The sequence below is a fragment of the Podarcis cretensis genome, assembly GCF_951804945.1.
Source record: "Podarcis cretensis genome assembly, chromosome: 11".
NCBI classification, from domain to species: Eukaryota; Metazoa; Chordata; class Lepidosauria; order Squamata; family Lacertidae; genus Podarcis; species Podarcis cretensis.
The window spans coordinates 52048421-52066699 of record NC_137180.1 but is presented as its reverse complement, the minus strand read 5'-3'; the positions used below and the strand labels follow the sequence as shown (position 1 = coordinate 52066699).

At 42.0% G+C, this 18279-nt stretch overlaps 1 protein-coding gene across 1 annotated transcript in view; it reads left to right on the top strand.

Annotated features, from left to right (window-relative positions):
* Positions 1-18279, top strand: part of WDR7 (WD repeat domain 7) — a 226909-nt gene that overhangs the window by 148590 nt on the left and 60040 nt on the right. Inside the window, exons 22-23 of the mRNA XM_079994680.1 lie at positions 2801-2987; positions 14530-14647. Of these exons, the coding sequence (XP_079850806.1) occupies positions 2801-2987; positions 14530-14647 (305 nt within the window). The remainder of the gene's footprint in view (positions 1-2800; positions 2988-14529; positions 14648-18279) is intronic.

The following is an 18279-nucleotide window of genomic DNA, read 5'->3' as shown; positions in this document are numbered from 1 at the left end:
GTTCCAAGTTGTTTGAGTACCAAGGTGTTTGACAACCACGGTACCACTGTATCTGGTTTTCAGCACTGTGGTATATCACCAGCTAAAAATCATGATATGCCAATGTATCATGATGTCTGGAATAAGGATGGGGCCACATAGAGTCATTGGCTGGCTTCACGGTTTTTCCTGCATCAGGATTTTTGCCTGTTCTTGTGACTCACGGCCGCCTGCATGAGGCTGGGGAGAGCTGAGCCAACAGAATTAAAAGGGGTTGCAAGAATCGAGAGAAGCATTGGCTGGTTTCACAGTTTTTCCCACATTGTGATTTTTGCATCACACACACATCATGATTAGCGATATATTGCCAGTTCAGTTTCATTGAACTTAGTGGCGGGAAAATAAGACTAGCTTCAGTCATGCAGGTTGGCATGGATTTAAAGGTTAAAAACATCAACATGAACCTGTGTTGGATAAGCCATGAATGTGATATTAATTGTCAGGTATGCGTGACCATGAATGAATACAATTCTCTAGGCGGCTTGTAAAATAAAAGCAAAGAATATGCAATATTTAAAATACAGAATGCAATAATTAAAACAACGAAGTAAAAACAACACAAAACATTTCCCTAGAAGAGGCAGAAAAATGTAATTTGCAGCTGAGTTCAAAACCAGTTAAAAAGAGCAAGATCAGGTCTCTCCCCCCCCCCCCAGCACTAAGTTCAGTGAAATTAACAGGCACTGGTGTGAGAGAGGTTTCTCTGATGACTTGGAATTCACTGCCAGATGACACCCCTCCCTAATAATTCACCACACACCTGGTCTTGAAGACCTACTTATTTTCACTGGCTTGTTCATTATTCTCAATTCTGCTATTTCAACTTTTGGGTTGATAGTCATGTAACAAAAAAGGTATCTGGGAACTGGAAGAAATGACTGGCAGAATCCGAGACCAAGAAGAAGAGTCGGTGGAAGAAGATTGGAAGAAATTTAAAGATTATCTACAGAAATATTGTAAAATTAAGGAATGTTAGAAAGATGTTGGAATGAAGTTACATGGCTTTAACAGAAATGTTATAAAGAATTAAGTATAATAGATTGTAATTGGATTAAAGGAAAAAATAATGTTAGAATTTGTTAAGTTAAATGATAGGACAGAAGTTTGAGGAAGATGGAAAGGATTTGCTGAAACAATTAATCGAAGTGGAATACAAAAAAAGGGAGGTGTGAGGAGGTCGCTGAAACAAGTAAAAGAAAGTTAATAACATTGAAGGTATAGGTTGTGTTTCTTTTTTCTTTTTTTAACTACTTTTGTTTTATTTTTGTTATGTATATGTGGTATTTTTGTTTTTATATTGTATTGTATGGGTTTGTTATGTTTGATTTTTTTCCTTTTTTCTTTCTGTAACTTTCAAAACTTTAAATATTTTTTTTAAAAAAAAAGGTATCTGGTTTTCTTTTCGATCTGCAAGCATATTTATTATTGCTGCCTTTATTAATTAATTCTTTTCTATTTTATTATCATTTGAATTGCGTTTTTAATCTGTTGCTTTGTAAACCACCTTGAATAAGCTTTAGACAGGAAGGTGACCCATAAATATTATAAATTAATAACATAAACACATTTACATAAATCCTTTCTACGAATGTTCCACTTCTGAGTTTTCATTATAAGGTCAGGTACTGAGAGGGAGAATACTTGTAATTTTATTATGAATGGACAATGTAATTCAAATGGTTAAAACTTTATAATGGACATATGGAACCAAGGAACCAAGGAAGGGAATAGGGGGGAGTCAATCTATTTTGGTTTTGGTTTTATCTTTATTATTGTTTGTTTGTTTTTGTTATTGTTGGAAAATTAATAAAATTTTACAAAAAAGGATTTGTACTGAGAGGGAAACCTCTTAATCTGTCTGACATTGAAGCAGGAATTGGGGAAGCAGCGTCTCTGAGTCAGAAGTTGTGTTTTGAAGAAAATTAAGTGTGCGGCTGGGCAGACACATTCATGGGGTTAAGATTTAAAGGCTTGCTAGGACATCTTCATTCCACTCCTGCGGCATTACTCACTAGAATTAAATCTCAGATTGCACCATTCATGCAGATTGAAAGCACTGTTAGTGGTTTCTCGGATGATGTCACCGGCATGTTGTTAAGGAGTCATTAAAGACCGTGCATGTATTCTCATTAAAGTCTTGCCTTCTCCCCCTTCCTCCACCGCTGCGTTGAAAGCTGATTAAAAAGCAGCAGACATTATGGCAAGAGCTGTTTTGTCTGTTTCGTTTGCTTGTTTTAAAGTTGGGTTTTGAGTAGTGTTGGGCGACCAAGCAACAGGTTCCTTCCCTCACCTCATCTTTAGTTTTTCCAACCGTTCACCGGATATTCTCAAGAACACAGGTCTTCCAGAGTATGTGATTTTAGGGTGGAGTTGTTTGTTTGGGGAAAGAGGGGGCTTGGGAAAAGGAAACCTCAAGGAATTTGCCCCCGTCTTCCCTCTGCCTCTCCTCACCCCCCATTGACACACACACCCTTCTGAGGTGGGTTGGAGCTGGTGGTGAGAGATTGCTGGGAACAGGAGAGTGCATACCTGCTTCATCCTTAAGGCTTGGCCATCTTGAACATGCTCAGAAATGCATTGATTGTTAAGGATGCTGAAAGTTGTTAAGCTGCAATTCCCAGAATGGTTTAATGGTCAATCCCTCTTCCCAGAAGACTCTGGGAATTGTAGATCTCTTGGGGGAGGGCCTCTCTCGATCATAGTAATCTGTGTTTGATCTCTTTTTCCTGACTCTGGCTTTCTAATGTTTCTTGTGTGGCAGGCAAGGCCTTGACGTATCTTCTGCTGCAGCCTCCCAGCCCAAAACTTCCGCCACACAGCACCATCAGAAGAACTGCCATTGATCTCATAGGACGAGGGTTTACGGTATGGGAGCCTTATATGGATGTCTCTGCAGTGCTGATGGGCCTATTGGAGCTCTGTGCTGACGCTGAGAAGCAACTTGCAAAGTATGTACTTCACCCAATAATTTGGGGCCTGTCGGGGGGTGAGGTGGTAGTAGTAATTGGTTTCGTTTCACGTGACTTTGGTTGAGATATCCAATAACACCAAGGTCTAGGGGGCCCAGTTACACATTGCCAGAAAAGTGGGTTTGATTCACACATACACAGACTCACACACAAAAAAAGAGGATAGCAATTTGCATAAAATCAGCATATGGTAATTTATATAGAATCATAGAATTGTATAGTTGGAAGGGGTCCTGAGCGCCAACTAGTCCCAACTCCCTGCAATGCTGGAATCTCAGCTCAAGCATCCATGACAGGTGGCCACCCAACCTCTGCTTAAAAACCTCCAAGGAAGGAAAGTTCACAATCTCCCAAGGGAAACTGTTCCAACTGTCTAACCAGTCTTATTGTTCAGTCGAAATCTCCTTTCCTGTAACTTGAAGCTATTGGTTCAGGTCCTAGCTTTCAGAGCAGAAGAAGAAGAAGAGTTTGGATTTGATATCCCGCTTTATCATTACCCTAAGGAGTCTCAAAGCGGCTAACAATCTCCTTTCCCTTCCTCCCCCACAACAAACACTCTGTGAGGTGAGTGAGGCTGAGAGACTTCAGAGAAGTGTGACTGGCCCAAGGTCACCCAGCAGCTGCATGTGGAAGAGCGGGGAAGCGAACCCGGTTCACCAGATTACAAGTCTTAACCACTACACCACACTGGCTCTCACCCTGGCTTACTCCATCTTCCATGCAACAGCCCTTTAGATATTTGTTGATGGCTACCATATCTCCTCTTTTCCAGGCTAAACTTCCAAGTTCCATCAACCGTTCCTCACAGGACTTGGTTTCCAGGCCCTTAATCAACATGTATAGGTGCAAATTTAGCTACAATTATTAGGATTTTAATAGGAATACCTTATGTCTCAGCATAGTGGGGAAGACACCGGGGCCTTGTGTGCCTGCCCCATCTAGTGACCAGGTGGTGCCCAATGTTGATGGGCAACATCAAAGCTCCTGCTCTTTTTATGGTTCAAACACATGTTCAAAATTAGTATGTTTTGTTGTGCACTTTCGACGTATTAGGTATGATCTCTTACGAAGCCTGACACCCATCTTTCAAATATGGCTCCATACTACGTGTAAAATGGGAAAGAATCAATGCTTTTTATTCATGTATAGGCTTCCTTGCCTTTTCGTTAACCTCCTCCAATCAATCTGCTTACGCCAAGACAAAAGTCCTCTTCAGGCAAGTACTTGAAGAGGATACGTGTGGGAGACCAAGCTGGGTTGTGACTGCTAGGTATGCAGTCACAATCACGCACCCATGTGCACACCAGTCGTGCCCCATGCCCGCCTTGCACATCTACATCTGTACGCATGTATGGTTTCTTCCGTGTGAACAGCAACGTTGATTGTCCGGGTGTTCTGTCCGCATTCATATTGGAGTGAATCCATGGCCAGCAGGGAACGCAGCTGGTGTGTGCATTGATATCAAAGGAGCATTGCTAGTGGGCCGGATCCCACTCGCGTGACGTGCATGCCCTCTCCACGCGTGTAAGATGCATGAAGAGGGTTGTATTCTCTTTTACTCTTTTAATTTAGTACTAGGGCAGACTGGCAAGCGTAATATTACAGTAAATAAATATGAATAGCTAGTTCCATGCAGCAGTTCTAAAACTGATAACCCGGTCTTGTTGTGCAGGTTGAAGGAAATGACTTGGTGTACTTTATGACTTCCTTTAAAAAGTACACCATATTTTCTAAAAACTAAAACAAAAGCAAGGTTTTGATTATTATTTTATGTATCCAGATTACTTTAGGAAAGGGGGATCCACCTGCTGTAGTTTTTAAAGTATAGTAATGCCATATATATATATATATATATATATATATATATATATATATATGCTTGCAGTCTTCTTGGGTGTGTGGCTTTTGTTTGTTTTTTTCCTTGCCTAGGTAAAAAATATTTCAAGACAACCTTTTTCCATAGATAGATAGATAGATAGATAGATGTGGGGGAAATTCCTAAAATGTACGCTGTGCTCAATCTCAAATTCTTCAGTTCAAATAGATAGAAAATGCAGTCAATTAAAATAATATCGGATCATCTGTATAAATGTTTTGAGTTTCATTGCTTAAGACTTGTTTATTTCATGGAAATATGTGAACAAGTTATATCTTATAATAAACAGATGTATCTGATAAATCCTTGGAGTAAAGGCAATCAATATAACCATGTACTTTTTTTTAAAGAAAAAGGGAGGTGGGAATATAGCAGCAGTGGGTGTTTTCATTGTGAGCACAACCTTTCCTTGTAAGATGAAATATAAAAATATTGTTCAGCTATTAGGATGGTCAAGTGCTTTAATTCATAGCTGCTTTCAGCTGCCTCTTAAAACCCACAGGGACATTTTCCTGCACTATTGGGCAGGATTGTATTCTCTTATATAGATACATGCCTGCTTTTGTAAAAAGCGTTGATAATTGCTCTTCCTCTCACAGCCTCCGTGATGAAAAAGCACGATCTCTGATTACTGTTTTGTTGGCCAGTTAAAATTGTACTTTAACTTGAAAAAAATCAACACATTTGGGTGTTCACTTCTCCCCTAGCACAACATAAGTTTGCCAGGCAATTGTTGTTATTCTAGGCAGAAGGCCAGAACAACAACAAAAATGACACCAAACTACAGACTTGCATTTTAAAAAATTACATTTCATTCCAGTATATACATGGTTAATCATTTTAACTTACAAACTTTGATTTAGTTGCCCTGATTTTTATAAGCAACTAAAGCAGAACATGCCAGATCTCTAGTCACAAATAGATTTATGCCACTTAATAGAACCAAAGTGTTCTAAAATCACAAAATATAACAACATGTAGGTGTAAGCCTACTGTTGCTCCTTGCTATTTAAAAATTATAAGAAAAGTTTGTTCAGAGCTGACCATTTGTTAATTTTTGCTTCCGATGCAAAGTCTGTTCAGCAAACTTTTTCTTTAATCCCTTTGTTTGATGCTTGTAGCACAATATGTCACCATTCTTTCTGATAGCGATATTTTTATTAGTATTACTATTAAGAATATTTAATGCCTATCCCCTCTGTCTTATGCTTGGTGAGTACTCAGAGCAGCTTACAAAAATGGAAATAATACAATAAATAATAATGTATAATACATAAACCACATAATTTTAAAAAAAGAACTTGCTAAAAGCAGAAATCATTTAAAAAAAAAAAGTTAAGTAGCAGACTATATTTTGGTTGGGGAAAAGAACAATCCGGTATTACCCTCTAGTTCTGCTGCAATGTTAGCAATTCATGTGCCTTGCCTAAAGAAAAAGACAATAAAGTCATCTCTGTGACAAGAATGTGTTTTGATCTGTGCACTCCTAGCTCAAAAATTATATTCTGAGGCATGTTCAAGCATCTGAGAATATAAATGTCATGGATGAGACAACACAACACACTCTTGCACGTATGAGAACGACAGTTGCACAGTTTTCTCTCAAGCTCTCAGTATACTTTCCCCCTCTCATACTGCGGATGAATTTTCCATGCATTCATTTTAATTATTTATAGAGCAGATAACAGGCAAAAAGAAGAAGATTGAAAAAACTGCATTTCTGCCTGCAGCCTTGGCACTGCAGTTTGCCATGAAAAGAAATTTAGATGTGCCATGGTAGAAATCGGGATTTCTTTGTGTACCCCACAGAATCGTTTTGCAGCATACACAACTGATAGTACTTACTCTATAGCATATGTGTAGAATCCTTCAATAAGTCTCCAGTAATTCCAGCTGATTTCAAAGTTTCAACGATTTAGCTGTTTCTTTTTCTTTTAAATTTAGATTATCACTGCACAAAAAGCCTTTAATTTCATCTTTTGAACAGGAATAAACTGTTATTACACATTCTATTAAAAAATCATTTATATGAACATGAAAGATATAAGGTTTAATTCTGATCCTTCCATGCAGTTGGTACTGTGTTTACATTAAACTATTTCTTTTTACACACACACACACACACACACACACACACACACACACATATGCACACCATCTCTCCTATCATTTTGAAATCAACAATTTTTCTTCAATTCTTTAATTATATTACTGTTAGAATAGTAATACCTACACTTTCCTTGCATTAAGTTTTTCTTTATAAAAAAATCCTGTTCAATATCATGTGATTGAGGTAGATTACCATGTCAACGAAACAGACCTGCACCATTGCTTGCCTTATATCCCTAGTCATCATTCTGAGTCATCAAATGACTTGGACTTTTTGTGTACATAGTGCAGAGATGAATATTCAGAGCAACCTTTTCAGTGCGTTTTCTGGCAAAGTGAAAGAGGTAATGGATATAAAGTGCTGGTACCAGCTTGAAATGTTTTAAGTAAAATCTTCTTGTCTCTTTGGGGAGTAGGTATGTTTCTGTCTGTATCTTTAAATACAGCTTTCATGAAGACCATTTATAGTTTTTGCTGTTGTTATTGTTATTATTATTATTAAGGATTCTATTTTCAGCTTCCTAGCGCATCTCTAGCTGTCATAAAGATTAGTATTGCTCCCTGTATACAGAGCTGCTGAATAAATGAATGTATCAGCATGTAGCCTTGAGGAGACCAATGCAATTTTCATCATGATAAATTGCATAATAAGCGAGAAAGTGTTTGCTTATTAATCCATAACAAGATTTAGATTGAAAACGGCCTGTTACATCCGTGACAGGTACAGTACTGGCTTGCAGAAGGACTTAAGATGGAAAGAAATGGAGCAACAAAGTGTGCAGGGGGTTAAGTGTGCATCTTACCCTCCCGGTGCCCTGCTGAGCTGCCCCTTTTTTGTGCCTGATTTACCGTGCACAACAATAAGAGCGCACAGCTGTCTCGCTTCTGTCTGTGATGTTAAGCATGGTTTATAAAGGAGCTTTTATGTCGAGCGTGTGGTTCCGAGGGGGTGGGGGGGGAAGGGGGGAAACCACTCCGCATTTATTGACAAAGAAAAACACACGCGGTGTTTATCTTTTTGTGTGTTCGGTGCGCATCTGTGTGTGCGTGCACACTGAATAAAATACATCGCCGAAGCTGCAGTATTCTGCCGAGCTTTGAATTTTCTCCTGCGCGAGGTCTAAACCCATCTCGCTCCCCCTGCCATCTTGTGCCTCTCACCTCCCTCCCCCCCACACCCCCCGAAAAAAAGAGAGATTAGACTGTGGAAGATATGTTGAGTGGAACTGCACAGGAGGATTAAGAGTATTTTTCTAGCATTAATTAGGCTTTGATTTCTAGGCTTGGACATCTGTAGGGATCTTTGTTGCCCATAATTTCCCTCCTTTGAATTATAAGCTGCAGTTTGATTCAGATTACTCTGTACAGTTTGTTCTTGCACACTTTTGTATAATTAAGCGCCGGCTTTTAATTTGGTTTTTTTAAGTGGTGGGTTGTTGTTTTTTGGTTGTTTTTTGAGGGGGTGCAATTTATCAGTACCGTTCCTGCATAGCTCCCATCCATTTTGATGGAAATTGCATCGAAGCAGACCTTGGTGGCAGTGAGAGCCTTTTCTATCTTCAGGCTGCATTAATCGATGATGGCAAGCAACATATAGACTCCGGTTGTACAAAAAATATATATAAGGAAAAATATATCTGATTGTGAGTGAGAACCTGGGAGCCAGTGGAGAGATTGCAGGATATGAACATCAGATACCAAGGCTTAGATATCTTCTACCCAAGGAATTCATGAAGGGCTCGTTTGTCCTTCTGAGTTGAATATTTTTTTTTGGGGGGGGGGAGGGAAATTAGTGATTTCCTTGTAATAAACAGAAAGTTCTACAACCCAGTTGCCCAGCAATAAAATGTTTGTGCCTGTTATGGCGCCATCCTACACGTGTATTCAGAAATAAGCCGTATCGAGGTCAGGGGGCTTACTCCTGGGTAAGTGGGGCTACAGCCTTTGTGCCTCTGAATTGCTAGCATCAGAAATATATGAACTGGAGTTATTTTAAATTCATAAGTGTTTACATACTTATGAACAAGTTGTTTACAAATTAAGTATCTTGTGTGTTGAGACAAATGTGCATATGCTTTGGTTGTGCCACTGGGTGGTTTTTTAGGGTGGTTGAAAGGAATGTTTCTAACCTTTTATCATCTTGAAGTGACCTTATGAAAACCCTTTTCGCCATAGTGTTTGTAAGTCTTAGTTGTTTTCATATTTTTCAACAAAAAAGAAAGAATCCCCCATCCCCCAAAATCCCCAGCTTTGTGCCCTTGAAGTACTGTAACCTACTTGTTAACTATATTGGTTGCAATGAGGGGGGGGGGACTTCAGTGTAAAAATACTAATAAGTTAAAGGTTGAGATTATAGCATCATTGATTGAGCTGGGGCAGAGGACAACACATGCCATTTATTTATCTATCATCTATCTATCATCTATCTATCTATCTATCTATCTATCTATCTATCTATCTATCATCTATCTATCTATCTATCTATCTAATCTATCTATCTATCTATCTATCTATCTATCTATCTAACTATCTATCTATCATCTATCATCTATCTATCTATCTATTTGCTGACTTTATGTCCCACCCTAGGGTGCCAAACAGTCTAAAAACAATTGCATTTTAAACCATTCTCGAAAAAAGTTACAATTAAAACCATTACTCCGCCCAGGGATCTTAGAGTTGCAACGAACAGAGTTCCTCGCCCACCAAAATGTCTAGGGAAATAGGAATGTTTTCGGATTTCTCCTTAAAGTGAGCCCTGATGTCGACAGACACACCTGAATAGGAATGGCATTTGAAAAACAGGGAGCCACCACTGAAAATACCCTGTCACACCTGCAGATTGTAGGGTCTGGGTAGTTGATATTGGGGGCAATGCTCTTTTCGGTATTCAGCTTCCAAACCATTTAGGGCAGACATAGGCAAACTCCGGCCCTCCAGATGTTTTGGGACCACAACTCCCATCATCCCTAGCTAACAGGACCAGTGTTCAGGGATGATGGGAATTGTAGTTCCAAAGCATCTGGAGAACCAGACTTTGCCTATGCCTGATTTAGGGCTTTATATACTAGTGCTGGGACTAGTGGCGCTGTGGGTTAAACCACAGAGCCTAGGGCTTGCTGATCAGAAGATCGGCAGTTCGAATCCCCATGATGGGGTGAGCTCCCGTTGCTGGGTCCCTGCTCCTGCCAACCTAGCAATAAAGCAAGATGAGCACCACAACCCCAGAGTCGTCCGCAACTGGGCCTAACGGTCAGGGCTCCCTTTTCCTTTACCTTAAAAGTAAAAAGGTAAAGGTACCCCTGCCCGTACGGGCCAGTCTTGACAGACTCTGGGGTTGTGCGCCCATCTCACTTAAGAGGCCAGGGGCCAGCGCTGTCCGGAGACACTTCCGGGTCACGTGGCCAGCGTGACATCGCTGCTCTGGCGAGCCAGAGCCGCACACGGAAACGCCGTTTACCTTCCCGCTGGTAAGCGGTCCCTATTTATCTACTTGCACCCGGAGGTGCTTTCGAACTGCTAGGTTGGCAGGCGCTGGGACCGAGCAGCGGGAGCGCACCCCGCCGCAGGGATTCGAACAGCCGACCTTTCGATCGGCAAGTCCTAGGCGCTGAGGCTTTAACCCACAGCGCCACCTGCGTCCCTTCCTTTACCTTATACTAGTGCTAACACCTTGAATTGGTCCTGATAGCTCACTAGCAGCCAGTGCAGTGCTTTCAGGACCCGTGCAAAGGCAGGCATTTTAGCAGGGTGTCTTAAAGCTACAAAGTGCTCATTGCAGTAGCCTCCACCCCTTCCTTTGATGTGGAGGCATCAAAAACCGGCATCCACTTCCTCTTGGAAGGCTATTCTTCTATGTTGTTATGGAAGCTCGACTGTGCTATACTCCTCAGCAGAAGTTCCCAACCCACTCGGAACTCGTCAACCTAAGCCTACAATATGGGACACATTTGAATTATTTGGCATGTATTTATCCATCTCCTGTCTTGCTTTTTCAGTGCTAGGAAATGTTCCATTGAAAGACAAATAATGGATGTACAAAAGAGAGTTTGGTGGCGGCAGCTCACCCTGAAGGACGGCGAAATTGTGCCTCCTGTATTCTTTGCAACAATAAAGGAACCCCGGCTTTTTTTTGCATTTGGACACCACTCCTCTGCTTTTTATTTCTTTCTATACAATCCTTTCTTTAAATGGTGCTGGCATCACTGGTGTGATCTCTCTTACATCAGGATGTGTCTCACTTGTGGATCTGAATCACAAGCTGACCAAGTGCTCTGTTGCAGGCGTGAGGAACCTGTGGTAGTGCTGGACTCAACTCTCATCAGCCCCAGCTTACACAGCCAATGGTCAGGGATCCTAGGAGTTGTAGTACAGCAACATCTGTTGGGCCACAGGTTTGCCACCCATGCTCTGTACTAGAGCTTTCCGAACTTTTCATGTTGGTGACACACTTTTTAGACACGCATCATTTCGTGACACAGTAATTCACTTTTACTTTCAAACCAGAGGTTAAACTAACCCCTTTCCAGCCCCAGGAGGAGCATGGGGAGCGTTTGCGCGACACACCTAATCACTGCAGCCAACACACTGTTGTGTCGTGACACACAGTTTGGAAAGCTCTGCTCTATAGGCTTGACAATTAAAGCAAGGTCCCGTTCACTCCAGATCTGTTAAAAGTTTACTCTTTCAAAAGAAAAAAAAGAGGTTGCATGCGTGTTAGGGGAATATGCTGAATATCTAAACTGGAACATTCTCTTCCTCTTCATTAAATATCTTCAGTATTCAGCTAACTCATTCATTCAATCAATCAATCAGCACAAGGAATTTTGGCTGTTCAATGGACCTTCCCTTCCCTTCCCTCTCCTCTTCCTACACACCTTAAATCTGTTCTGGGACAGATCTGGGTTAGGCTTCATGGTGAGAAGGGTGGCTCCATTGCACAAGTGGAAATCCTTGTGCTAAAGGAATGAATGCATTGGATACCACCCTTTTCTTAGTTATTCTATATGGTGAAGCATTCTAATATCTTTGTAACCGTTAGATATTATGGAATTGAGTGTTCTAGTATCATAGCATTAACACCAGTAGCAATATCATAGAAACATAGGGAGCTGTTTTACTACTTATCCATACAGCCCACAATAGTCTACTATAACCAGAAGTGGCTCTCCAGAGTCTCCAGCAGAGAAGGTTCTCATACTTGCTGCCTGGTCTTCATAACTGGAGATGCAAAAAAACTGAACCTAAGATCTTTTGCAAAGCGTGTCCTGTCGCACCAAGCTTTGGCCAAGTCCCTCCCCAATCAATATCCTATTTATGCTACAGGTTTCTTTTAACAGTAACACCCATAAAGGTAAAGGATGTGGGTGGCGCTGTGGGTTAAACCACAGAGCCTAGGACTTGCCGATCAGAAGGTTAGTGGTTTGAATCCCCGCAACGTGGTGAGCTCCCGTTGCTCGGTCCCTGCTCCTGCCAACCTAGCAGTAACACCCATAGCATTTTATAAATATGGCTTCTTGCATAACAGCAATCTGTGTGTAGGTGGGAGTGGTAGGCAGCCCCCCTCGTAGTGTTAATGATGTGGAAGAGTAAACTCCTCAATGAAATATTAAGCACTGGGACCAGCCTGGCTCTTCCTTGCCCATCTTAGCTTTGCATCTGCCTCTATTTTGGTCTTCTGACTTGGTGCAGTGTGCCTGTTCCTTCATGCACATTTCTTGGTCTGACAGACCAGCTGGCCCAGCTATAGGAAGAGGTTAATCTCTGGCCACATACTAACACTACAGAGTGTCGTTAATGAATTAACAAGGAGCCTGTTGCTTTTCGGGGGGGGGATCCATGCTTTGCTCAACAGGAGGAGGGAGAGTGCTGTTGGCAGAAACACATACAGATCTTTCTTAGGACAGAAATTCTTAGGACTTTGCATGTTACCTTTTTAATACAGCTGCCTCTTTCCAGGGCTGCACTCAGAAGGTTCATAAGTACAACATTTTGCAAGTTTATCCCGTGGCAGCAAGGGAAAATTGGTGTAATGGAAGCAGCGAGTATGCAAGTCGGAGCCCTGCTCATGATGGCCAGGCCATTAACTGGGCCTGTTTCATTGTATTATATAGTATCTACTTGTCAGCAGATAATAAAGTACTAGTTACTTAATGGAGTCCAGGTAGTTTTACAAATATTACATAGATAAAGCAGAAATTCCCAAACGGAGATTATCTCCCCCCTTGACAAGGGAGCCTACCAAAACTGCAAAGTACCCTGTATCAAACCACAATTGGCTTAGGTTTGTGTTCACTCTCTCTGTCAGGGGTGTCAACTTGAATAAAATATTGTGGGGGCCAGATAAACACCACCCCACATAGTCGATCACATGATGCAGTGCACACATACCATTTTAATGGGAATGCCTATCAACTTTGTGGGGGCCCAGCCCCCTCAAATATTTTATTGTGGGGGCCAGAGCCCCCAGGAGTTGGCTCCTGTTTTCTCTACATTGCTCTCTACTCCACGTAGATTTAGGTTGAGAAATATTGTTAAGTGCTATACTGAGGATGAAGAAAGCTGATACTTAACTTTAACTGTTCCAAATACCTTACTCAAAGCTGGCTCTCCAGGTTACTACACCTATTAACTATATTTTCAAATGTCTAGGAATTAGCCATACATCAAGCCCAGTTGAGGTGTTTACAAATGCCCTACAGTGAGACTAGCAGGAAGGCTCTTTTCGCAGTTGTTGGCCAACAAAAGCAACCTAAATTTGAAGTTTTTTCTGCTGCATAAATTACTGATTTTTCACTGGCTGCTTCCTGGTTGTTCATCATAGCATACTGATACCTGTGCTTTCCAGTATCCTAAAGTCAGTGGTGTTGTTGGCAACAAACAACCAGATATTTTGTGTTTGAATAAATTTTGTCCAGAGCAATGTAAGAAATTCCACACCTGAACACCATGTTTTTGGCGGTGGCTGGTCTGCTTTTGGAATGACTGAAGTTTGGAAGAAGCTGGTTTAATGCAGCAAGCCCAAATGGAAATGGAAGTCAGTATTTCCAGGGCTCTTTGGCCGGGATAAGACAGGGCAGGGCGGCGGGGAGAGAGACACCAACTGTACTTGGCTGATTGCAATAGTAATTGTTGCAGAGTGATGTGCATATTGCCTCTAAAACTTTTGCCAAGAAATAAAACTGTACAGTTCTTTTGCTTGACACTGTACATTTGTGTTGGCCCGGGTTCTTGATATGTATTCAGTACTACGGCTAGATAATTTGTTAACAAGGCCTTTTTAACACTTTGGACAGATGCACATACTGTTTTCAATCTTCACGGTTAATTATTTGATTTTGTATTAGATGCTCGAACACCCTGACTCCTAATCACTCCTCATTGTTGGAAGTCCATTATATTCTAACTGTTTGAGTGCTCCCGTTGACCTTGAACTGACATTATAAGCTGTGTCTAATCTTTTCACTCTATATTTCTAATGCTTCTTTTCTTCCTCTTTTGCCCCCTCCCTTCTCTCTTTGTCTGATCTCTGATTAGCATCACAATGGGGCTGCCTCTGAGTCCAGCAGCTGACTCCGCCCGCTCTGCACGACACGCTCTCTCGCTCATTGCCACGGCCAGACCACCCGCCTTCATAACAACTATTGCCAAGGAGGTGAGCAAAAGAACTTTTCCAGGGCTCGCTGTGCTCCACTTCAGAAGGAACAATCGCTTCCTTGTTTAACAACAAGAAACATCTGGGCATTCACCATATATATATATATATATATATATATATATATATATATACACACACACATATATATATATATATATATATATATATATATATATATATATATATATATATATAGTGTTAGTATATTTTATTGTGTGTATTGGCATACAAGTGCAATACGTACACGGGTTTTTGCATGTGCGTGTTTTGGACACACACATTATATATGTGTATAAAGAGGGGTGGAAAACAACCAGACAGTCCTTCAGTCAGGCTCCGAATCCATAAAGTAATCTGCAGAGTAATTTCATGTGTATATTTATTTGGGCCTCGGGCTCTGAGCTGATGACAATATTGTCAACTGTACTCAGAAACAGAACACTGTCATATATTTAATCATTGCTTTGTAACACTGCACTGTGACTTAGAGCCAAACTACACATTTGCTTAGTACATAGCATGCAGTTTCATATCTACTTCCCCACCCTGCACTGGTGAAAATGTGGGGGGAGGCATTTTTTACTTGCAGGCATCATGCAGGGGGGGAGGATGCTTTAGGGCCCCCCCAACTGCAGTTGGAATGGAAAGCCCCCCCCCCCCCGCCGCCATCCCTTGCTTGGGTCAAAGCCTTAGAAGACAAGTCCCTATTAAGAAGAAACAGGCTCTCAGGTGGGAGCTGGGAGGGTCCACCTTTCTGAGTATGGATGAAGGATATGATATAAATGGGATGAAGGCCCTTTGTATATATTCTTTTTCTTCCTTTATCTTTTCTGTCTCTCTGTTTCTTGATTTTTCTTTCATCTTATTTTGGTTTTTTTGTTATTCTTTGTTTTTAGACTGGTTTGACTTTTATTAATAATAATAATAATAATAATAATAATAATAATAATAATAATAATTTTTTATTTATACCCCGCCCTCCCCAGCCAAGGCCGGGCTCAGAGCAGCTTACAAGCAATAATAAAAACAAATGAATGATTACAAACTTAAAAACAAAAATAAAATACAACATTAAAATAATGGAACATTAAAATATTAAAATGTAGCCTCATCGCAGGAGGAGAAGGAAAAGAAAGAAAGAAGAGAGAGAGAGAGAGAGAGAGAGAGAGAGAGGGAGGGAGGGAATCAAATTGGCTGCAAGCCAAAGGCCAGGTGGAACAACTCTGTCTTACAGGCCCTGCGGAAAGAAATCAGATCCTGCAGGGCCCTGGTCTCATGAGGCAGAGCGTTCCACCAGGCCGGAGCCAGAGTTGAAAAGGCCCTGGCTCTGGTCGAAGCCAATCTAACTTCCTTAGGGCCCGGGACCACTAGGGTGTTGTTATTTATGGACCTTGAGGCTCTCCGTGGGGCATACCAGGAGAGGCGGTCCCGTAGGTACGAGGGTCCTAGGCCGTGAAGGGCTTTAAAGGTCAAAAGCAGCACCTTAAATCTGACCCTGTACTCCACCGGGAGCCAGTGCAGCTTGAAAAGCACTGGGTGAATATGCTCCCATGGCAGAGACCCCGTGAGGAGTCTCGCTGCAGCATTCTGCACCCTCTGGAGTTTCTGGGACAGCTTTAAGGGCAGCCCCGCGTAGAGCGAATTACAGTAGTCAAGCCTGGAGATGACCGTCACATGAATCACTGTGGCCAAGTCAGGGCGGGAAAGGTAAGGGACCAACTGCTTGATGCGGCGAAGGTGGAAAAATGTCGCCTTGGCTGTTGCTGTAACCTGCGCCTCCATGGAAAGGGAGGCGTCAAGGATTACACTCAAACTCTTAACGGAAGGCAATGGCACTAATTGGGCCCCCGCAAGAGAAGGGAGTTGGTCCCTCATCCCCATGCTATCCCGACCTAGCCATAGGACCTCTGTCTTCGAAGGATTTAGTTTCAATCGGCTCCCACGAAACCATCCAGCCACAGCTTCCAAGCATCTGGTCAGTGTGTTCGGGGTCGAGTCGGTGTGGCCATCCATCAGCAGATAGAGCTGAGTGTCATCAGCATATTGGTGACAGCCCAGCCCAAAGCTCCGGATAATCTGGGCAAGGGGGCGCATAAAGATGTTAAAAAGCATCGGGGAGAGAATTGCGCCCTGCGGCACTCCACACACCAAGGAGTGGCGCGACGACATTTCCCTCCCTAGTGCCACCCTCTGTCCCCAACCAGAGATAAAAGAGCATAACCAGTTACGGGCTATGCCCTGTATCCCCACGTCTGCGAGGCGGTGGTCCAGAAGATCATGATCGACCATGTCAAAGGCTGCTGACAAATCTAAAAGGATCAGCAGTCCTGACCCGCCTCGATCCAGTTGTCTACGGAGATCATCTGTTAGGGCAACCAGAGCCGTCTCCGTCCCGAAACCAGGATTTGTATTTTCTTTTGAAAATTTTCAATAAAAATAGAAGAAGGAATGTCCCTATTGGGAGTGAAGGGATAAACTCTCCTTCCCAGCACACTGCCTTCCCAGTGGCATTTGCCACTCCATCACTCAATGTCCCTCTGTACATATTCTCAGAGCCACCCTGTCTGTGTGAGAAAGCTTGCCAGCACACGCAAAGTACTGTATTTTTCCGTCTATAAGATGCCCCCATGTATATTTTGGGGGACTCCAATTTGATAAAATGGGGGAGATGGCCCAGAGTTGTGGAGCTCACCAGACGTGACAAAGCGTCTGCCCGATAGCCACCAATAGTTGGCAAGCGCAAGCACAATTGACGCAGTGGAAGCCAATCCACAGCAGCCCTTGCCACAGCCACCAATCACCAATCCATTGAACGAAGTAGCAGCCAATCCAAAGCAGCCCTTGCCGCAGCCACCAATCACCAACACAGTTGCCGCAGCAGCAGCCAATCCAAAGCAGCCCTTGCCGCAGCTAACAATCACACACCCAATCGCCGCTGACAACCTCCTGCACGCGGCTGCAACCATTTGCCTGTCCCCCCTCTGCACTATCCGTGTACAAGACGAGCCCTGATTTTCAACATTATTTTACAGTAAAAAAAAAAGGTAGTCTTATACACATAAAAGTACGGTGTTTACTAATCCATACTGACTCAGCTTGAGAATTCATCCTGAGTTGCGAGCTGTCATTTTGACCTGGTTGCCAATTATGCACCAAGCATGAGACTTATTCCTGATCAGTTTATCCAGAGTCAGGACTGTTAGCATTGTGAACATCCTCATGCGCCCCATGTACTTTGCAAAGGAGGAAGTCATAAGGAAGAACCCACTGATACTCATTATGAGCACTTAGGAGAAATAATCACTACCAATTAGAGCTTTCCTAGTACTTTTTTCTTTAAGAAAGAAAATCAGTAAAGTCCTGTGCTAGTAAACATAGCTGTGACTTTATTGCCAGGAAATAAAGTGAGAATCCAGTGGAAAGGGTTAAATGTATTAATTGCTTGAGTTTCATAGACATCATACATATAATCTACAAATATGAGCAGATGTTCTTCATCCCCCATTCTCTTTCATTAGTGTTCAGTGGGGTGACTCTGTCCTTCGTTCTGTTACACCTGCTTTCCATTTTAACTCCGATAGTTTTATAGAGAGAGATATAGTTACTGAATTAGAGAATACTGTGTTTGC